Here is a 22,832-nt window from a genome sequence, read left to right as displayed (position 1 = left end):
TACATTCATCGAAAATTTAAAAATATACATACGAAATACAATAAGAAATTTATATAGCACTATCATTCACTTCTTCGTGCAAAACTTCTGTGAAGAGTCAATTATTTACTCTTAGCTAAGTTTCTTTCTTAGTACCGTTCCAGCAGAGTTTAATGAACAATTTATCATCAGTGTATTGAATGTACTTCTTACTGCAAATTAACCAGAATTTTAGGTTTCTAGATCGTCTAATCCAATACAGATCTAATACATATACATATGTTGCGTATGAAAAAGACGAAATACATATAGGTAGGGTTTTCAGGGGATGACCGTCCAGAAGTGATATTAGACATACTACATGTACGGAACAAGGTCAGTGACCTATATACCACTACGAAAGAATTTCCACGGTAGTATTCGTTACAAATTTTCAGAGAAAATGTAACATTTTGAATAAGACACCCTGTATATGATTCGTGGTTTCTTGAACTCATTTACTCGTCTGTGGATGCGTTGAAGATGCTTAACGCACTCGTACTCAGTGACCACATAATATCCATCCACGTATCATCGCGCCTTATCCAAATGCGGTAAACAGTAAATCTTAATCGTCAACTACACGTCATCTTTCTAAGTCTATTATACGCGAATCTCTCAAAAGTATTTCTTAGAAAGACACATTTTCTCGTTCTACAATTGAAGTTACTATTGACATAACAATTATCTCGAGCACAGAAAAAGCATATTGCGTCGCAGAACGTCGATGTCTCATTTCTACACGCATCGATACAGAACAGAGTACAGTTACGTATATACACATAACATTTTTCAATTAATTTTTTAAGATTCTCAGATCATATAAAAAAATTCTGACTCATTTTATTCTATTTTTAATGGCAGTATGCTCACAAATATGTTTCTCGCGATAATTTCCATATTGTTTTCATTTTGTTGGATATATGTATGTATTTATTACAAGACATGAGTTTGCAAATACTTTTTCTTATTCACAATATATTCTGTCTAAAATCCTGGGTAATTTAAAAGCGTTCTTTGCAGTGGTGGTGACCTCCCGTGGTAGATGGAATATTTGCAGAGTTGAACCCGGCATAGTTTCGCGATTCTAACGATGAAACGGTTGTACCAGGAAATTGTTGCCTAGCCGATATATGTCGTGACTCTCGTTCGGGCTCGTCAGGACGCAAAGCAGAAACGTTACCCCGATGCTTCTGCGTGCTGCTCTGTTGTGTGACGTCGTATTGTCTTTTAATAGTCAGCCCCTGTGACCGGTTTTTCCGTCGTTAACAAGGCCCCGTTGTACGTTGAGACGCGCCCTCGTCCGACCTTGAAACCTATAATCGTTCAGAGCGTTCGATGTTTGAAACATCGTCTGGAAAAACTTCTAATCGTGCTTCACGGGTTCAACTCTTTTTGTTTCCCTCGGCGCCTCGTTAACGTGAAGCAACAGTGAAATGGCGAAAAAGACGTACGATCTGTTGTTCAAATTACTGCTGATCGGTGACTCAGGAGTCGGCAAGACCTGTATATTGTTTAGATTTTCGGACGATGCCTTCTCCACCACGTTCATCTCTACCATAGGTAAGAGAAGCGATCACGTATAACTAACTGTTCGCTAATATAACATGAGTGCATTTCGCAAACCGGATTGTCCGCCAGCGTGAATTCCTTTCGGCTTCGTAGGTTATGCTACCAAGATGAAATTGGAATATCATACGAAGAAAATTTGTGTAAATTACGATTTGAGAACTACTGAATAATTTGGCATTAAAGTATCACCTGTTTTTAATATAAAAAGCGTGTTAAACTTGTAACTATGAATCAGTGTTAGCGTGAAATGATTGACAACATTGTTCCCGTATAGCTTATTGTTTTACATAAATCGATGTTAAATGTTGTGTTCTTTTGTCACGTAGGTATCGATTTTAAAATCAAGACAGTGGAATTAAGAGGAAAAAAAATCAAGTTACAGATATGGTAAGTTATGGAATATTAAATGTCTCTAAACAACGTTTAATCTATATATTCACAGGGATACTGCAGGCCAAGAAAGATTTCATACCATTACTACATCATACTACAGAGGTGCAATGGGTATTATGCTTGTTTATGATATTACTAACGAAAAAACATTTGAAAATATTGTCAAATGGTTGAGAAACATTGATGAAGTAAGTGTGATTATAAATTCCTTTATTAATTATAAATAGAAAAAGATTTATCTAGGATTTATACTTTACTTTTGATCATTGTAGCATGCAAATGAAGATGTAGAAAAAATGATATTAGGGAATAAAAGTGATATGGAAGAGAAACGTGTTGTCAGCACAGAAAGAGGAGAAGCGGTAAGATAATCAAAGCAAGATTATATTAATTTTTGTTTTACAAGTGAATGGCAAAAATGAATTAGTTAATGTGGTTTACAGATAGCAAGAGAGCATGGTATCAGGTTTATGGAAACATCTGCAAAGGCTAACATCAACATTGATCGCGCATTTAGTGAATTGGCTGAAGCAATATTGGAGAAAACACATGGGAAAGAACCCCAAGATGCTCCTGATAGGGTAACAGTTGATCGAAGGGTGGAGAGAAGTTCTACTCGGTGCTGCTAATTTTATATTATTTATTTTAACGGCGCATAATAAACTATATATCAGCTCGTGCCACTCAAAATAGATTTGTGGATAGATTTAGAGCATAATTTAAAGCATAATAGTAAAATTAATCTCTTCACAACACTGCCTAATCAAATTCATTTCAACTTGTTTGATAACAGTTCAGACAAAAGAAGATCTAACTGAAGGTATAAAAAGAACAGTTATGGTTCAAAAAGTGAAGTTTTTAATTAAAATCTGGATTTCAATGGGTGGATCATAAATGCTGTTTGTCACATATACAATTGTATTTATAAATGTGTTTATTGCATGTACACAGATATTGAAGCTCTATCAGAGTTTTTATAAATAATATAAGGAATCAATACTAAGTACTGCTGATGGAGCTTTGTTTTCCATATGAAACTTGATGCATTGTTGCACGAACAAAGTCAACTAGGAACAATTTATTTGTTATACGAGGCTGCAATTTGTTACCATATTGAGAAGAGTGAGAATGAATGTGGGCTTATAATCTTTCAAATCTATGTGAACATTGAATGCTTTTTCATACGGACATTGCACTATATATGCTTATTTACATTTTAAGTTAAAATCTGAAAAGCTTAAGACCAAGAGCTTTTATCCTATTTGTGTAAGACTAATTTACTATAAATATAAAAATATTCACAATTTCGAAACAATCGTTTATTTTCCTTCACAGTGAACGTACAGTATAATAATAGGACAGGTATATATATAATATTGTCATTGTGGCATTTTTTCCATAATGTACAAAGTTAAATATTTTCGTTTTTATAGTTGATCACCAGTACCATACAAAGTTGAAACATACTGTATGTGTGAAATCGCATTGTGTAAGTTAAAGCACTATTTGAAATACAACAAAAAATACAAATATCCTTCTATACTTTGGAATTTCTTTTATTTAAATACGAACAATAACATCTATTGTCTAAACACACATAACAGGTAAATATACGTATGTATTTATAGGGTAATTTGCAGCTGTAATAATGTGTAAATATTATAATACTAAGCCTAATGCGTATATAAACTATGAAAACATATTTTATACCATTTGTATCGATGATTAAATTTAAATCATGATATATTGGACATAAAGAATTCTTCCTTTGTGTTATGATACAGTACAAAAAGTATATATTTTTCTTTTTTTTTTTGAGAAAATAAATTATAGTGTGCCATGGAAATTCAATGAACATGAATAATACTTCTTTACAGTGAAAATAAAATGATCAAGGATAAATTAATCAACTACGCGTAAATTACGCGTTCACATTCATAAAAATCTTATTTATATTCTTAACTATAATAACCACTTAGCTTGCCTTCCAAGAAAAGCATAGGATTTACTCTGTTTGACTTCTGAGACTAGAAGTCAAACTTTATTCGGTATTGACTTCAATTTGAGAAACGTGTAAAAGCTATTACTTGATATAATTTAATGCTTACTACATGTTGCCTAATTCATTTTCATATTGATCTGTAATACACTCTCTATGTGAAAAGTAAAGAGAGTCAAAACAGAGTAACAATAAGTAGAAGCATTTTGTGTTCAAGATTAATCCAGTGGCAAAAACATAGTATATTACAGCATTTAATCTCGTGCAGCTCCAATAATAGTTAAAATGTAAAGGAAGATGTTCACAACATCCAAGTACAGAGTCAATGCCGCGAAGATATATTCTTCAGGGGAAATTGAATATTTGTGGCTGCCACCAATCATCATTTGCGTATCGTAGACTAAGTAAACAGAGAAAAGTAGAGCTCCAATCGATGCATAAACTAGAGTCATTATTTTTCCGTGCCAGATCATAGCAATTATACCAAAAAGTACAAACACGATCAACGCCACGAACAAAATACTATGGCAAGCAGTGAAATCAAATTTCGTTTGGAATGCAAATAACGTCAGTGCAAAACAAACAGCAGCAGTAATTCCAACGGCCAATAGTACCTACAAACATTTAAAAATACATAATTACAATCCATGTACCTAATACTACAACTTTTTAACGTTCTTTATTTGTCATTCATATCTTACTTCTTCAGAGCTATATGTAGAAGCAGCAGTAGCTAGCAGAAAACCTTCTGCTACCGTGAATAGGAACAAAAATATAAAATTCATGGGGGCTTTTCGCCTCACACTGGTGCAACAGACCATACAGATTATCAAAATAAAAGTAGCTGCAAAACAGATCCAAAATACTTCTCTATGGTTTGCCACCCATAATTTAGTAGGTTGGTGATAAAGGAATAATGCTATCATCGACACAGTAATCAGAAGTTGACACATTAGTATACTGTAAACTTTCCTGCAAAGAGGAAACAGTATTATAGTTAAAGGAACCTCCAAGTACACAATTAATCATCATACAAACCTGATGAATCCATTTCTGATCGTTTTCTCAGTGAAGTCAAATCTTTTGACTTCATCTTGCATGGATTCTTCTGTATAATTTGAATTGTACATGCTTGGGTGTGTTCCAAATGCTGGACCAGCTGGTGGTACTTGTCCAAATGGGGGGCCTCCTGGGGGAGGAATGAAACCTGGTCCTTTGACAAAAGAAAAAGTAATAATTATATATTTTATGTATAAAAATTCTCATTAGAATAAAAAATGCAACGGATCCTTTTATTAAAATAGAGGGTTCCATATTTTTTAGCTTATCCTATCTCTGATCATGTCTTTTTGTTTTACAAAAGCATCAAATTGAAGTACACTTTTCATGTATAAATAGGAATACAAACCTGGTGGTGGATTTGCCCCGTAAGGAGGTGGATACCCTGAATTATATCCTTCGTAAGGTGGATATCCAGGATTTTGTTGAGGAAAACCTGCACAATCGAAATCGAGTGCGTAAAACATACTGGAATAAACTGTGTTCTTTAGCATGAGCATCAATGTCCATAAACGTTTGTGCTCTAATAACAGCCATTAAACACTGGTGCATGATCTTTTCAAATCTTATAGGTGATTCATTCAATAATGGCATGGGTTACGCAGACATTATATTGCCCTTTTCTATAAATGTGCAAATGCTATTACTCTATTATTAGCTGCTAGTGATTGTAAATTATAACTGAAATGTCCAAACACTTGTAGATGGTTTAGAGTGATGATTGTTACATGAAACAAGCATCATGATGTATGCAGTTTGCTAAACATTCTATAGCACATATTAGAGACATGAACAATGTATGTTGAAAATATTTAGTACTTAGAACATAGAAAAAATGATTAGAACCTTGTTGTCCTGGATAAAATCCTGCACCAGGTGCACCCTGCCAAGTTGTCATCTTTCCGTATTTCTTTTAACTGAAAAATAATCTATCGTTATTATGAGATACTTTTGTAGAAACATTACTGGAACACCAGCATACGAATGTATAATCGGCAACCTTCAAAGTGTGATAGATAACATTTTATTTGTATATAATTGATTGAGACCTTAATTAAATAACAACTGATTGTTAGACATACAATAAGGACTAAATGATAAAAAAATAATTAATAAATGTTAATATTATGCAAAACAAGCTACTATCAGAATTTTTATAATACACATGTTTTTAATGTTTTTTATTAACTGATACGCTAATTTTTACAATAGTAAACAATATAATAATAAATCTGACCTTTAATTCTAGAATAAAAAAGTTACACAGTAACAACAAAATTATAAGCATATTACTATTGTAAACAATTGAAACAATTTACAAGATTATTTATAATCAATTATAAACTACAAATAGTTATGAAATTTGAAAACAAATATTGAAGACAATGAAATTTTTATAAACCTACGGCTTTATTATTATCTTATCTCAAAGTGGCTGTAGCAACACACACTATCTAGGATCACACATACCTGAAATTGTTAAGCTCAAGCATAGAAGAGTTGTGCTCATAATAATAGACATTCTTTGTAGTTTAGTACATAAAGGTATAATTATATATGATACATTTAAATACTATTAGCATGAGCACAATCTTTATCAAAATCTCAGAAGACTAAAGTCAACTGAAAATATGCTAAAAAAGCATCAATTAGTAATTACTTCTAAGTTCATATTTTAATACGTTTTTAATTTCACATTGGTCTCACTTGTATTTCAACACAGCTATTCGAGAAAAATAATTTTCTATTAGAGTAACAGGTACACAGTATACGTTTTTTCTAGATCTGACGTAATAATTACAAAAAAAAAGCAATGGAAGCTGTCGATGTAAATTTAATCAGAGGGGATGGTAAATGTGCCGGTATCGGCGGAAATCAACATTGCGAAACAGTAAACGGAATGATGCCTCAACATTTTCCCGGAAAAGCAGCTGATGGGTTGAGGCGGACATTTTGCGACTGCTGGTGTATATTCCAGAAAAAGGATATTTTCGCGACACCATCGCAGACGATTCTGTTTATGACCGTATGCAAGTCACCGGAAAAACGTACAATTATTTGTTCAAGTCAATTTGATGCGTCATGCGCACGTTCTGGAAATTGTTATAATCGATAACCATATTCGTGCGCCGAATAGTTCGAGAATTTATTTACCTTTTGGAAATGGTGCTTAAAATCCCGAAACGGCGAGACGATCGGATCTGCTCGAAATGGTATGTAATTACTTCGCCAAAGATTGGATTGCTGACCACATTCACCAATGCACTCCAAAAATTTATACGTGCAGTCACGTTCGCAATAGTGTAAAGATGACACTGGATGTCACAGTAGCTGATTGTACCCCGCTCCACTCATCAACCTTCGACTGTAACAGACTGTAATATCCACGCAAGTAACTGATATGAAGTGGGTTGAATATTGGGATTGGGAGGTGTAGCTTAACATATGGCGCGCCTGCGTGATGCATTGCGTCAGTTTGCTGTTTACTGTTATATATAACGATGAATAATTACTTACTATTTTTGCGTAAATGAATTAGTAATATAATTTAAAATGAAAATCTGTTTGCTCTTTTCTCTTTTCAAAATAACGATCAATTTTGAAAGATAAAAAGACGAGAATAAACACTAATATTAAACAGTATAAGTTGTTGATTCACTACACTATTAAATTTGTTAACGCGTATACACTGGTAAAGTATACTCATGTCTTCCAAAATATTACTGTACTTTCGACGTTCCTGCACATGTTAGTCTTTATTTACTTCAAACTTTCTCATTTAATCGAGAAACCTTGAGTCTACGTATTAATATAAATACGTTTTCGTAAAAAATTAATTTTTTGGTATATTCAAGAATATTCTAATTGATAAAAAATGAACTGTATCACATTCTCATTTCTTGGAAATATTGATTGAATTAAGATATATGTACTCGTGTTCTTAGAACGGCTTACATGGATGTTCGATATATTATTATTAATGTAGAATATTACATAATTACTACAAAATAATCGAACGTAACATAATCTACTCGTGAATGTTTTGTAAATCCCCTTCGAAGTACGGGAATATACCGCCACACCATCCTAATGTAAATAAGAGCATGGGAAGAAAATTTAGATGATTGGAAAAGAAAATCAATAATATGCTCTCTTTCATTTTTGTACATACTAAAATGTTTACTATAAATGTATCTATACTTTTACTTAATACTTACTTTAATAGTTGAACAGTGACATTATATGGCAGCATTAAATTCTAATTCTTGGACAAATATATGTATGTAAATATGTGTCTCTAAATTTCTATTGGTATAACATATTCTGTCTTTTTTTTATATAAAACGAGAATAAGCACAGGTTATTTCCTTCGAACGGTAATAAACAACTGTTAATTTATATTGTTACGTCATACATGCAACACTGCGCGCATGATTTCATTCTGTGATCGATGATAGTGTGTATGAATTGAAGTAATGAAAATATTTAGAAATTCAGTACAAAAGAAAGAATTAAAATACATAATTTCGTTAATATACAAACATTTTTATTGCGAAGGATACGCACTCCTTTAAATAATGATTAATATCACCGACTAGGTAGTCGGAGGTAGTAGCTTGGTAAGAGGGGTCATAGAACCCCCGGTGGAGGCGCCAGAGGCCCCATGCGCTAGAGCGTGGGGTCATAGAACCCCCCGGTGAAGCGCTAGAGACACCGCGTGGGGTCATAGAACCCCTGGTGGAGGCGCCAGAGACCCCGTGTGGCAGGAACGCGGGGTCACAGAACCCCCCACAGGTGGCGCCAGAGACGTGTGCTGAGAGCGTGGGGTCATGGAGCCCCCAGTGGAGGCGCCAGTGACCCCTTGTGGAGAGAACGTGGGGTCATGGAGCCCCCGGTGGAGGAGCCAGTGACCCCGTGTGGCGGGAATACAGGGTCATGGAACCCCCGGAACAGGTACAATAGTTTTTAAACGTGATCCTTTATCGCTGTTGCTCGTACAACTCTCGAGCTCGGTCTAATGTTGCTCGTACAACTGTCGAAATCTGACTGACACTTGTGCGTGCTCCCGTGAGCAAATTATATAGTAACCCCAACAATCATGGCAGTTTCTGCAGATACTACTACAGCCCAAGTTTAAAAGACGTAGGCAGTAGTTAGTTTCTGTAGTAACGTGTTGAACCAGACAACTATAATTAGTATAGGATTGTACGATATTTATGCAGATATTTTATTAAGACAATTCGATGAAATGAAGCTTATATTACCTGCGGTATGTTTATAGGAATATACATATGTATACATATAAATTCTAATGATATAAAAGTTTGAAATTCAATATGATGCGGTACGGTACAATACGTCTATTCGAATAAATTGCTCCCTTGCGACTACAACATCATGCTATCCGCGTTCGGTGCAATGCGCTAATACGGAGGCCAACGAAATATCACTGTAACACTTAAAAAAGTGTTAAAGTTCCATTTATATCATTGTCCTGTGAAAATATTCATACTTCCATTAGCATTCATATTCCAATCAATGAATTTACAGAATAAGGAAAAGGAATCTAAAGTAATTTTCAGTAGTTCCATACATCTTTATCTCGAATAATTTTCTAAAACATTCAAAGTACTAGACATTTTTACACTTTGAATTTCATATCGATTTCTAAAATAATCCTAGTTCGATGTAATATAGAACGTGGTTTTATGAAATAGATTAGAAGTTCGCAGCCATTAGCTCGATATTGTCTTCAGTTTATAGTACTTTACCGATGACAATACCGATTGCCCAGGCCTCACCACGAGGAGGTTGCTGCGAGTGGAGGCCCAAGGCAAGTAGATGGAATCACAAGTTCTACATCTACCCACCTTTCACAATAAACCTTATAAATTACTTAAATCTTAACTATATAATACTACCGATACTAAAATCCCTCGGCGGATGACTTCTTTCTTGAGCCTAAACCTATAAAAAACTAAGTTCCCTCGTCGGTTGTCTTCGTTCTTCAGCTTAGAACTAATATTATCTTAATATTCTAATTAATACGAATTAATGCTAGTAATACGAAATAACAAATTTAACGCAATGTAGTCGCTAATACTCAAACGAAAGAGATAGACGGAATGGAAAAAGTTCCATCGATCATTTCGTTTACGCACCTAATATACCAAGCCAAAAATTAATTCTACGATGAACCACGTTAAACTACAGTATGAACAAGTATCGCGATGAAAGTGTTGTCGCCAGAACCTGGTTTAAGAAAATAGGAAAGACGGGCGCAACCTCGCAAACCCGAATCCATCTCTCACTTTCCAGGCCCTTTGGGCTGGTCACCTACGTACCAGACCCGAGCACAGGTCATGACCAAGTATGGTAGTGCAAGCGAGATCCCCTGTAAAACAGAGTCCTTTTACGGAGCAGACTCCCGACTACTCCGTAGGCGGGTACGTTGTACCCAGGCGCGCACGAGCCTTTACTCCAAATCCTACTTACCAGGCAAAGACTAAACACGTCCGATATCTGGCTTCTCAATAGAAACCAGAGGGATCGGCAAACAGTCTTAGTGCACAGGCCCACTGCCCGTACCATAATAGGTACAGACCCACTGCCCATACCCCAAGTCTGTGTAGAGAAATCAACGAGCAAAATGAATTAATAATAACTTGGTATGCACAATGGCTGATCACAATTTAAGTCTATTAATAGATAGACTAAAATTAATAATAAACGATGTGATGATGAATATGAATATAACAATGAATATCGAATTATGATTTAAGTTTAACTTACAGTAACTTAACGCAGTGGTAGACGCACGCTTTGAAGATGTAGACGTTGATCGATGTCTTCTTTCGATGGAATAACTGTTTGGAAAAATATTTTTCATTATACAATACACATAGAATACATAATATGCACAGTAAATAAATCACAGTAAATAAGAAAATAAATATCGAAGCCAATGGTTCTCGAACATCTGTAACATACAAGGGATTAGTAACAAGAGAGGGGACACAACAATATGCACAGTAAATAGATTAATAATATGCACAGTAAATAAATCACAGTATAGAAATCAGAGTAAATAAATCAGAGTAAATGAATCACAGTACACAAGAAAATAAATATCGAAGCCAATGGTTCTCGAACATCTGTAACATACAAGGGATTAGTAACAAGAGAGGGGACACAACAATATGCACAGTAAATAAATTAATAATATGCACAGTAAATAAATTGATGGTTGTCGAATGCCTGCAACAAACAATGGGTTAGTAACAAGAGAAAGGACGAGTATGAGACGCGCGACCACCCTCCGCGACGGTTCACGACAAAGTGAGGAAGCAAGCACAGACCTGCACGGGATGGTACGACCTTGGTACACGGCGTACACGGCTAAGACAATAAACTGGGTGACGCAACTCACTAGCGCGTTGGATCGACGGAGAGCACCGATACCGCGGCTCGCTCTACCGCTCTCGCTCGCACGCCGTGACGTCACCCGATTCCCGGAATCCCACGGCCATGAGATGGCTCATTACGGTAAGGTAAGGCATTCCCGCAACGGCCAAAAGGTAGATTTGATAAACTATTTATGAAACTACATCTATTCTGAATTTATCTGTTACAAATACACAAATGTAAGGCAAGATATAAAAACGAATGAAATCCATTAACCATGCATTTAGAATAAATTGTCTTGTAGTTAAGTGAAAAAATATATACTTTTCAGTTTCATGTTTCATGACTGTCATATTTATCCCTTAACGTTAAACTGAAGCAGCGGATATTTTTATTCCCGTCAAATCATATAGATACACACAATATGAATGGAATAACACTTCATTTGTGTTAATAATACTCAGATTCATGCTTTTTCGGTAACGTCGGGTATTGACAATAAAATGGTAACAGTGTTACGTAGCCCTATGAACGTGGGACAGAAAAAAGTATTGGATGATAGGTCTATTCTATACCTAGACGGCGCTAATATCGCAATATTTACTTTATTGATAATTCCAAGTGTACCAAGAACTGAATTAAGATAATCCTACTCAAAACTGGTACCAATATGAAAACATAAAAAGACTCAGTTTCGAGGTGCACGTGTGTGACAGTTGTGGTTATGTTTTCTAGTGTATAGTATAATAGTTTGTACAATTAGACTAACAATATCGGTATAAATGATTTTACGAATATAAATGAATCATGTCAACTTGTAAAATACACAATATTAGATTCTATAATTTAGAACCTCGTTCTGTTACTTGTTTATCTTACGAATCAAAAACAAGAAAGTTAGCACTAGCAAGGTTAGTTTTTGAATGCACATATTAAGTCAAAAAACGTTCAATATAATTATTATAATAACTGTTTTAAAATCTTATAGAAATGATAATTCCATTGAAGTCTGGAATGTTGGAAATGCACCTTTTGTAGAGTGTACAATAGCTGGTAAACCAGAAAACTCCATTGAAAGTATCCTATGGATTGGTTCAAGATTATTCTCCACGGGTCTTCATGGAATGATACCAGAATATGATTTAACAACATTGTCTGTTAAAAATGAGGTTGCAGTTACTGGAGGTGCAGCTTGGTGTATGGATGTTAACCAAAAGAAATCCTGCTTAGCTATTGGTACAGAAGATGGATATATTAATACGTTCACTGTAACAAGTGATGCTTTGATATATGAAAGGATTTTTGATAAACAGAAGGGAAGAATTCTTTGCATTAAATGGGACAATACTGGAGAAATGATTTATACAGGATCAACAGATACTATTAGGGTTTGGAGTGCTATATCAGGTCACGCAATTCATAAAATGACAACTTCTAGAAAGGAAGCTAAAAAAGAAACTATTATTTGGTGTTTAGCTGTCACAGATGATAATGTTATAGTTTCTGGGGATTCACGTGGATGTTTATCATTTTGGGATCCTCATATGGGTACCTTGATTGAATCCCATGAAAGTCATAGTGCAGATGTATTAGCTGTTACTTTATCTCAAGACATGAACATTGTATATTGTGCTGGCGTAGATCCTGTGGTAAGAAGTTTTTGTAAAATAATTACAAAATCCACAGGCAAGCCACAATGGGTAAAAGGAATTGAAAGGAAGTTACATGCCCATGATGTGAGAGCTCTGGTTGATGCAGATGGAAAACTATATTCTGCAGGCGTGGATGGATATTTAGCCCAATCAAGTTATCCACCCAAGGTCCTTGTTAAATATCCACCACTGCTTCAACCACCGTGTGCTACTGTCTGTAGAAAATCTAGGTGTATTCTATTAAGATACACAAATTTCCTTGAGTTATGGAGGCTTGGTTCTACTGCAAAGGTGTCCCCAGAATCTGTACATCCTGGTATGTTCCATCAGTTAGAAGAAGAACCAATGAAATTGTTACAGTTAAAAACAAAAGGTGATGAGAATATCATTTCCTGTGCTATTAACAAAGACTCCAAAACAATTGTGTATTCGACTGATAGTCATGTTAGAGTTTTTAACTTCGACGTAGTTGATGGAGATGCACAATTGTCGCGGAATGATTTTGACATTCCCTCAAGTAGAATACAAAAGATGTTGTTCAGTCCAAATGGTAAACTGTTCTTAACGATTAATAATGAAAAGAAGAAAAATACAGTAACATTATATAAAGTGGAAAAGAAACATTTGAGGCAGCTTGGGTCTTTTCACACAAACAGGGAGTTCATTGTGCATGTTGGGCTTGCTTGTTTCTCCCCTGACAGTAAATATTTTGTGTGTGCCGATCGTGACGGTAGAATTGCTATATATAATGTTAGTGAAGCTGTGAGCACAGATGCACCCGCTGTATGGTGCTTGCCTAAGTACAGTTGTGCTCCAACGGCTATGGCTGTACAGCAGGATACTCTGAACTTAGTTGTTGTATATTCTGATCACAAGGTAAATAAAAATGGTTTATTTTCCTTATTAAATATTACGATCTTACAGCGAGCAATCTACCATCGTAAAACGATGAATTAACAGTAATTACATCATACCATAAAAAAACGTATAATCTATCCGCTACGTTTCCTATCTTTTATAAACCTCGTATTAAATTACTGCTATAACTCGCCTCCAATATCCCGTCACCAGCAAAATTAAAAGCCGTAAACCGTTTTATCGGTAATTATTTCAAATACTCAATTCCCGCGTTTTATTTCAGATCGTCGAGTACAACATTCAGCAAAGACAGTACACAAATTTCTCGAATAATCTGCAAAGTCGACTGCCGAAGCAATGGCTGGCACGGTCGTTCCCCATAACAAATATAATTTTCGATCCGCGGAACGAGAACATTATCATAATGCACGACGACTCGACGGTTTATGTGATTAATAAGTCGAACGAGCTTCCGGAGAAGGAAGCTAAGATTCCAAAACGCGAGAACGGTGAGATCACGGAGGACAGTAATTCCATCCTGAGTTCGCAGTCTCAGCAAGCTTTCCAAGTTCTTAAGAAGTATAAGGTAATTTTAGCTGGTCGTTACGTACTTCGAACAAAAATAAAACAAAAAATGTGTTAACAATTTCTAGCACTTGGTCTATTTGAATTGGTTGAACGATGAAGAAATGGTTGCAGTTGAAGTGAACCCGATATCATTGTCGGAGAAGTTACCACCGACTCTCAAACAGAAGTGGTTCGGAGTGTAAATAATATCCAGCGAACGAAATGAATTCTCGTTTTAACGGGAAAAAAAATTGATGTACAAAGCAATCAGCATATTTTCTGTATAAATTCTATCCAGACATTTTGAACTATGTATTTCGAAAACAATGTCATTGTATCATGACCATACTGTTTATATGTGGACTACCATAATCTATTTTTTAATACAAGTGTTACAGTGTACAATGCATTGTATACAGAAAATATATACACCCAATAGTTCATATCAATCGTTGGAGTCTTACAGAACGTGTTTAATTAATCGGTTCAAGAATGTATAAATTAATGACGCAGCTTTATGTTTCTGTGTATTCAAGCAAGCTTACATCTTCACAGCGTGAATATTTAAATGAAACTGTTGCCATCGTTATTTAACCAAGAAAGATGAATCTTTGTTGCGTGACGCGAAATTCGTCAAGTTCCACAGCCGGTTCGATCGTCCATCTCGGCGAAACGTACCAGCGACCCGTAAACTCGAGATTGTATTCGGGACGGGATGATCGAAGGCCCACTATTCCGGATGTCGTTCTGGGAATGGCCGGCGACGGTTTAAGGGGAATCGGCGAACGTTTAATCGTATCTTCCGGCGGTTTACGTTCGAAAGTGTCCGCCGGAAGTCCCTTCTTTCTGCTTTCTTCGTCCAGCACCTACAGTCAGTGACACCGGGACACATTAAAATTCGTCACATTAAATCCTCTGGTGAAGATCGTTGACACTGCATCGTGCATTCCCCCCTCTACCCTCTACCGCACCCGAATATCTTCATGGTAGATACCTTCTTAAAAGAGTCACCGGTCAGGTGTTCGTACTTTCTGGGCCAGTCACGTCGGAATATTTTGTCTTGTAAAATAACTTCTTTGCTATAATCCAAGCATATTATAAATCGTTAGATGATTTTTTCTTTGTTCTTCTAATAGAAGAATAAATTAATTACACGATGTCTACCAAATCTTGTCGAATGTTACCAAATTCTTCATATCATCGCCATGTTTCCCGTAGCCTTTCTCGATCTTCCTACCCTCAGCCTTGTCTTGCGGCTCGTCCGCCATGTTTCCTTAACACTCGATACAAAACAAGCAGAAGTTATGATACTAGAGCAGCTACCGAAAACTGAAAACAGAGTGCAGCCTAGACCCCCTCTTCGTAGTTTGTTCGATACCTTCGTTGCTATAGTCGGTCTTCGAGTCGTCGAGTGAAAAGGTAAAAAGCTTTGATTCAGAACCGCGCATTGTTTCTATTAGTCGTTAAATATTCAGTCTTATCTACGGAGACAAGTTATACACAATCTATCAAGACTTCTATCACCCCGAACGAATATAGAATTTCACGATGGACCTTCCCCGGATGTTCGAGTCTCGAAATCTCTCGGACGAACACGATTCGACGTCGCCTATGAAAAGAAGCAACTGTCAGCTGCCTGGGTTGCATCCTCGGATTGCGCCAAGGCGGAAATTTCCCGAGGGGTCTGAAGGGTAGGGGAAGGCAAGTGGCGGACAGAATCGGCGGGCTATCGATTTCCAGTAAGAGCCGTATAAAAGGGAAGCGGAGTTACCGCGGGAAAATCTCATTCGAGCCACGTAAACCGAGCCTAAAGATCCTGGGCCGGGGCTATAAACCTGTGAAGCGTTTAATCTCCGACGCAGTTGTAACTCGTAGCCACGAAGGCGTAGACGTCTCGGTTTAAGCCTCCAGGAAATAATCAAAGCGGCGATACCGCGTGCAAGTGGGTACAGTCTGTCGCACGATGCGGTGCGGTTGGCGATGCACGTGTACGTGAGATTTAGGTGCGTGCCTGAAGGTCTGAACACGTTCGTCTTGGTTCGGCGAGAAGGTAACGGTTTGGAAACCTTTGTAGTTGTGAGGTCGGGGTTTGGGTGGAGGAGAGGGGGGTGGATGGACGGGTAGGGGATGGAAACGGCTGCAGAGTGCAATGCGCCGAGATTACGACTAATCTGCGCCCGAGACCGGTCGGAAGCGTAGTTTCTGTAACTTACATCGCTTAAAGCGTCAGCTCGTTCAACCCTCAAACTCCGTCGCGGCCTAGCCACCGCGATGGTGGTTTTCTCTATCCGTCTCTCTTCCGACCGTCCTTTATCTCGCCTTCCTTTTATCCTTACACCCCTTCCTTCTCCAAGCAACTACTCTTACATTAGGACTGATTCCGTTGGGAGACTCGCGTTCACGAAACTCGAATAGTAGAACGGGCGTTACGCACCTGACGGGGCTCCAGCGTCGACAAAGCAGTGGGGGGGGGGGGATTAAGTTTATTCTTTCTCCTACCTGCGAAGTTCGAAGGGACAACGGACACTTTTCTTCCGTTCCCTCAGGACACGATAAGGCGATTCGACGGAGGGATCTATTATTCACGCGGGGCGGCGCGCCTCCTCGACGAGCCATTATCGAGGGAACGCGGTTTAAAGGGATAAAAGGCGGCGTAGGCGAGTCTGCCCTACGGTGAGATTCAATTGGCTGGAGCCTCCTGGCACTAACAGCTGGAATTAATCACCGAAAGATCGCCGATATATACGGTACACCCGTTCGGGAGATAACCACGGGGAGCTACGTACTTTCGGACACGCGAGGGGTTGCTTCATCCCCTTTCCCGTACTCCCTCTATGTCGTTATCGCGATACCAATATTCGCACTCTCTTCACGCGTGGCCGTGTACACTATACCCGTGTATACCAATTGACGCCTGCTTCCCTTTTCACGTGGCCTATCAACGGATCCCCTCGATCGCTCGTACACCGCGCTCACCCGGTGATATCTGAAGTGGCGTGTCCCACACGCGAGCTTCAACATCGGGCGGCTCAGGCCTCGTAGCAGCGCGCGTGTTCGGAGGAATTCCCGCGGTGATATTCGCGTGCTACCGCGCCACTTCCGCGTGCATCCTCAGCCTCTGAGTGAATGAGTGTTTCCGTGTCGATCGATCATATTCCTCTCCCCCATCGATGGAATTTATTCGAAAGACAGAATAAGCCACGTAAGACAGCGAACTGCCGTTGAGGTATCATCCGTGTTCAAACAATTATCGGGGATGTGGGACGATCTAGGATTCACCGTGGAGGAGCGTATACTGGGTACATATGCACGGAAACGGAGGTCAATGGGGTGGCGAGGAAAGAGGACCAGGTGAAAGGAGAGGAGAACGACGGACAAAAGGGGATTCGGGAGGACCAGGGAGAAAAGGGACAAGGTGGTTGGAGGGGAGGGGGTGGCTGTAGAGAGAAATTTGCGGGATCGTAGATGTAGAGACACGCCGGGGCACGCTGTAAATTACAAGCGGAGCGCCAAACCGCTATGGTCTTCTCTCGGTGGCGCAGGGGTGTCTAGACGTATAGATAATGCCGAGTTTGTGCGGGGCAGACGCAAGCTAGACGGTCCCTGGTTCATCCAGCCACCCGAACCAGCCAGCCAACCAGCCAGCCAGCCAACCAGCCAACCGGGCTAGGCTAGACACATCGACCATGCTACGTTTCTCTCTCTGTATACCTCTACCAGTTTCTCTCTTTCTCTGTTTCTCCGTGAGATCTTCTGTCCTGTTCTATCCCGACTACTATCGGTGTTCCACCTATATTGTTGTTCTCTTTCTCGCGCTTTTGGCCATCGCACGAGCATACCTATACGTATATATCTATACCAACCGGATTTCCCATCGTTTTCGTCGCACCAGCTCACGAATCCCGGAGCTTCCTCTTGCATTCGTCGTAGCAGGCAAGAGATGCAAATCCTCAATAGGCATCGCCCGCTGGATCCGAGATCCCATTGGCAGCGATCGTGACGTGGATGACGCACGAGTCTCTTTCGGTTCCACCCCCGCGCCCCTTTCGATCTCCGCCCCGCAGCCAACGAGGTGTGTTATCGCGGGACCTTAGGATTGTTCCCTTCCATTCCTGCGAATATAGGGACCCCCAAAGGTGTATTCTGTATTTACGAAAAATTCTGGGATCCTCGGTGACGCGGTTGTGAATGTTCCAAGGGAATCGTAATGAAATAGGTTGGAACGCACGTAAACGCGAATGAACCACTGCATGACGCATTGTTTTGAATTAGGATATATGATAAAGCGATTATGAGATTGATGGTGTCTCACCTGATGTGTTATCAGTGATTCATTTGCGATCAGTATGAACGATAACGTTTAAAGTTTAATTAAAGATTACTCGTTTTAAGACGGAATTTGTTAACCTATCGCAAACCTACTGCACGTGTACGATTAAGGTTTAAATATTTTTATACTGACGCGTCGGTCTCTCAGACCGACGAAACATACAGTGAGTGTAAAAAGTATTCGTACACCCTTTAAAACGGAACAACTTTTTTAAAATTGGTCCAAATGACTTGAGTTTTTTAATATGTATTTATTAAATTTTCATTATAGCCTCAGATTAAAAAGTTGTAAAACACGACCTTTAATAGTTTCTTCGCGATTCGTACCAATTGCAACTTTTTTAAATTTCTTTTCCACATCATTTAGTAAATTAACGTCTCTAACTTCACAAAAAAATACTCAAGTCATTTGGACCAATTTTAAAAGAGTTGTTCCGTTTTAAAGGGTGTACGAATACTTTCTACACCCACTGTATATCCTCATTTGCTTCAGACAACGAAGATTGAAAAACTGTTTATTACAATAAAACTCTATTCTATAATAGTTTCTTATTTTCATTTTAATTACATACACTCCCTAACATTATTTAATAATAACTTCGAACAAACTGTCTTCAATGATCTAAATAATAATCGCATCACAAAAGTCGGTCCGTGACATCGCGCGCGCAGGTACACAAGGATTAAACTTGCTGAATAAAATTCAAATAGGAAATTAGAATAATAAAAAGTACGTTTACTATAATATTACTTATAACATTACTATAATATTATTTACAATATTACTATAAAAAATTCGTTTCCAACCTGTCCATCCCCTTAATACCACACTACATCGTTCGACCATCCCCCGCGTCTGCCCCCTCCCCCCTGCCCTCCTCACAGTCGTCCCCGTCCACCGTAGTGTTTTAATCGGCGGACTGCAATGCATAAATCCCCGTTAAATGATACGGCAGTTAACAGCGCCATTAAGCCGTTCGAGATACCGCAAAACCGGTAGGGCGCTCCTCGCTGTACGCGCGAAGTCCGTATTTATCGGTAGCCGACGCGCCCGCCACCGAGAAATATTGTTCCGCATTCGTTTCCCATCGTTTCGGTGGCCAGACCGAACGTACATATATATACGTATACGCAGACCTGTCCAGAGAGAGAGAGAAAAAAAAACGCCTAGCGATTTCCAACCGTCGGACAGCCCGGGGAAAACGGTCCAGGCGCGAAGGTACAAATTTCTCGTCCGACCCACCCGCAGGCCGCGCCGCGTAATTAATTGTTTCGTGGGGTAATGAGTAGAATCGTTTTTGCCGTGACCAGAATCGTAATTAGTGACTGTCAGAACTACCTATAAATACGAAATTTCATCGAGGGATTATTTAACGGTATCGTTGTCGAATGCAACCACGCGCGAGAAAAAAAGGGGGTGGGGGGATGAGCTCGAATGACGTTTCAAAGATCCCTGGTTTAAATGATTATTTTTCGATGATTCTCTGAATGGTATATGTATATCTAACTGTCCAAGGTGGTTGGTGTTTTTTTTTTTTTTTTTTTTTTTTTTCGGTACCGAAATTCTTCGTCCATGAAATGTTAATCCATTAGTCGCCATGGTACTCGTTCGTGGTGATTGATTTACGATGCATGCACGATAGATTTAGCCGAATATTTGCTGAAAGTCGAAGGAAGAAGAATAAGGAAAACCAATGGGGTTATTTAATTATAACGGACAAGTTTCTGTCGATCGTGTAACGAAAAAGGATAAGGAATCCTTAATAAAGAAGATATATCGTGGAGGAAAAAGGAAACCGGGAGAGGGGACACAACAGAAATACGTCTCGGTCTCGCATATTTCACTGGAACGAAACTGTGGTGACCCCATTACTTGACAAACGATCCCTTCGTCCCTCCCCCATGCCAGGGGAATCGCAGGAACCGAAGAAACGGTAACGAGCAATACTAGATACCTACCGGTAACAAGCAGCATTCGTCATCGTTTACGAATCGCGACGCGCGCATTGTTCGTACTCGGTTATTTTTCTCTCTTTCTCTTCCCCCTGCTCCATGAATCGTCGCGACGATCCGGTTCGCCCCGTTGCACAGTGGTCCTGAATCAAAATTTAGCAACGCAAATGGTAAAAAAGAAAACAAATTTCATTATCTTCCAAAAAACTTATTATGTATCTTCCAAAAAAATTATTATATATCTTTGAGTTAAATAATCGCGAGGAATATTTTTTTTCCCCAAAAGAGACGTTAAACGGTTAAAAATAAATAAAATTTTATTTAAATAGATTGATTTAATATCGGCCTTTTTTACTTCAAACTGACAAGAGACGACATATTTATCAGAATCATAATTTTAACGATTTAAGAGTCTGCGTGTTAAAAAGGGTTAACCATGGAAGATTTGTTCCGTGCATCATTGTTCTCCTCGGACCCTTTCGTCTCATCAATCTCTGTCAAAAATAGGAAAAAGATTCGGACATTTATGGAAATGTTGAGAATACTGTTGGTGAATGATGACTTCATCAAAGAGGATTACCAAAATGGGTAAAAATTTGTTCATTTATCTAATTCTATTTGAACGAAATTTAAAAAGTTTAAAAATTTGTTTATTGCTCGAGTAAAATAACTGTATGAGCTGCTAAATTATGATTCTGGACCATTGTGTGTTGCTCTGCCGTTGCAGCAACAAGACCAGGCTGAAAATGCTTGTAACAGGGGAAGGGGGTGGCTACCATCACGATCCTTATCCGTGGCGGACACATCGAAGAAAGCACGCGACAGACATGATATATTGCCACCGTCCATTTCGATCCACCGATACGAGGGCGTTTGACAAATGGCAGGTTTCCAGTATTCTTCGCGATGGCTACCGGCCACGTATTAACGGCGCCGAGTGAATTGTTTTTCCGCGTAGAGCGTTCTTTATCTTGGTGACGTTAATTTCAGTTCTGATCGCAGGAACAGATCCGATAGGTTGTTTATGAGGGCGGTTCGCGAGGTGTTTCACTGTTTACTCGGTTCGCGAAGCGTTTAAATCAATGTTTATAAATCTGGAATTGAATAGAAAATTTCAAAAAAGGAATATCTCCGATTTTTGGGAAATGTTACCTTTTGACAGAAATGTAATCTAAACGCAGTTGCACTTCATTTTTTGTTGTAAAGAAAAGAAAAATAACTTGGACTTTAATTTATAATTGTCATAACGTAATTTTTCATTTTTTTTAAAGTAATCTTCAAGTTTCATTATTATTGTGTTCAGTGATTTTGTTACCTACATTATTTCACGTGATTACAGACATTTTTTATTGTTTAATTCTTGTTAAACATGCCTTGGAAAAATGTTTACTTTGGAAAAGGTCAGATTTCAGAACAAATTCAAACATTTTACTTTAGTCAACACATTTTTACTGGTGAACAACACTATTTTCATTCGATTGTTACATGGTTCTAATTACTCCCTAAAAACTACAGTTTTTCTGCTATCTTTACTATTGTCAGAATTCAATTTTTTGTCTGTCTCGAAACATTTATTTCTTCAGAGGTGTGCCCTTTTCGAAATTTCCTATTCAATTACCGTGTCAATGCACGTGAAATGTCGATTGGTGTGGTGTTCATTTATATTTATTCGGTGACAAAAAGAACGTTGAAACAAAATGTTCTCCGTGTTGATTTTTAGAGGAACGACTGAAATCCAGTTGCGTCATGGACACCCCCTTCCCTCCCTCTGTTTGGCGAGTATCGACGAAACCGGATCGAAGGGGAGGTGTCACGGTTTATAAACCCAGACCGTGAAAATTGCGAGACATTGTCGAAAATTTGATCGGCCGTCTGGTCGATTTTCTCGCGCGAAGGGGGAAGAATTAACTTCCTGGCGCCCCTTGTCGCGGACTCGCCGGGGCCAACCCCTTTCGGCAACCCTTTTGATTGTAAGCAATGTCGAAGGGTGACACGGCCGCGTTCAGATTACAATTTTATTTCCTCCC

At 38.4% G+C, this 22,832-nt stretch overlaps 3 protein-coding genes across 3 annotated transcripts; 2 read left to right on the top strand and 1 right to left on the bottom strand.

Annotated features, from left to right (window-relative positions):
- The first annotated feature begins 1,430 nt into the window (after window positions 1–1,430).
- LOC107187674 (ras-related protein Rab-10) lies at window positions 1,431–2,771 on the top strand. The gene is made up of 5 exons (XM_015575817.1): window positions 1,431–1,581; window positions 1,917–1,977; window positions 2,033–2,171; window positions 2,256–2,345; window positions 2,427–2,771. The coding sequence occupies exons 1-5, from the start codon at window positions 1,455–1,457 to the stop codon at window positions 2,610–2,612; spliced, it is 603 nt and encodes a 200-aa protein (XP_015431303.1). The 5' UTR covers window positions 1,431–1,454; the 3' UTR covers window positions 2,613–2,771.
- Window positions 2,772–3,821: 1,050 nt separating this feature from the next.
- LOC107187703 (protein lifeguard 1-like) lies at window positions 3,822–8,318 on the bottom strand. The gene is made up of 7 exons (XM_015575855.1): window positions 8,260–8,318; window positions 7,196–7,416; window positions 5,888–5,958; window positions 5,391–5,477; window positions 5,021–5,195; window positions 4,684–4,954; window positions 3,822–4,596 (listed from the first exon to the last, which is right to left on the bottom strand). The coding sequence occupies exons 3-7, from the start codon at window positions 5,937–5,939 to the stop codon at window positions 4,237–4,239; spliced, it is 945 nt and encodes a 314-aa protein (XP_015431341.1). The 5' UTR covers window positions 5,940–5,958; window positions 7,196–7,416; window positions 8,260–8,318; the 3' UTR covers window positions 3,822–4,236.
- A 3,839-nt stretch (window positions 8,319–12,157) lies between these two features.
- On the top strand, window positions 12,158–14,952 carry LOC107187723 (cirhin). The gene is made up of 4 exons (XM_015575880.1): window positions 12,158–12,357; window positions 12,435–13,974; window positions 14,240–14,542; window positions 14,610–14,952. Exons 1-4 carry the CDS (start codon window positions 12,254–12,256, stop codon window positions 14,724–14,726), a joined length of 2,064 nt encoding a protein of 687 aa, XP_015431366.1. The 5' UTR covers window positions 12,158–12,253; the 3' UTR covers window positions 14,727–14,952.
- Window positions 14,953–22,832: the final 7,880 nt, after the last annotated feature.

The sequence above is a fragment of the Dufourea novaeangliae genome, unplaced genomic scaffold, assembly GCF_001272555.1.
Source record: "Dufourea novaeangliae isolate 0120121106 unplaced genomic scaffold, ASM127255v1 scaffold101, whole genome shotgun sequence".
Classification (NCBI taxonomy): domain Eukaryota; kingdom Metazoa; phylum Arthropoda; class Insecta; order Hymenoptera; family Halictidae; genus Dufourea; species Dufourea novaeangliae.
The sequence above is the reverse complement of the archived record's forward strand: the minus strand, read 5'-3'. Positions and strand labels throughout refer to the sequence as shown.

Bases quoted from the DNA above. Each gene is read 5' to 3' on its own strand.
- LOC107187674 (XM_015575817.1), top strand. From the start codon at position 1,455: ATGGCGAAAAAGACGTACGATCTGTTGTTCAAATTACTGCTGATCGGT. The intron at 1,582-1,916 runs GTAAGAGAAGCG...TTTGTCACGTAG, and splicing joins CACGTTCATCTCTACCATAG to GTATCGATTTTAAAATCAAG. The intron at 1,978-2,032 runs GTAAGTTATGGA...ATATATTCACAG, and splicing joins AAAATCAAGTTACAGATATG to GGATACTGCAGGCCAAGAAA.
- LOC107187703 (XM_015575855.1), bottom strand. From the start codon at position 5,939: ATGACAACTTGGCAGGGTGCACCTGGTGCAGGATTTTATCCAGGACAA. The intron at 5,478-5,887 runs GTTCTAATCATT...TCGATTGTGCAG, and splicing joins ATTTTATCCAGGACAACAAG to GTTTTCCTCAACAAAATCCT. The intron at 5,196-5,390 runs GTTTGTATTCCT...CTTTTGTCAAAG, and splicing joins CGGGGCAAATCCACCACCAG to GACCAGGTTTCATTCCTCCC.
- LOC107187723 (XM_015575880.1), top strand. From the start codon at position 12,254: ATGTCAACTTGTAAAATACACAATATTAGATTCTATAATTTAGAACCT. The intron at 12,358-12,434 runs GTTAGTTTTTGA...AAAATCTTATAG, and splicing joins AGAAAGTTAGCACTAGCAAG to AAATGATAATTCCATTGAAG. The intron at 13,975-14,239 runs GTAAATAAAAAT...GTTTTATTTCAG, and splicing joins TTGTATATTCTGATCACAAG to ATCGTCGAGTACAACATTCA.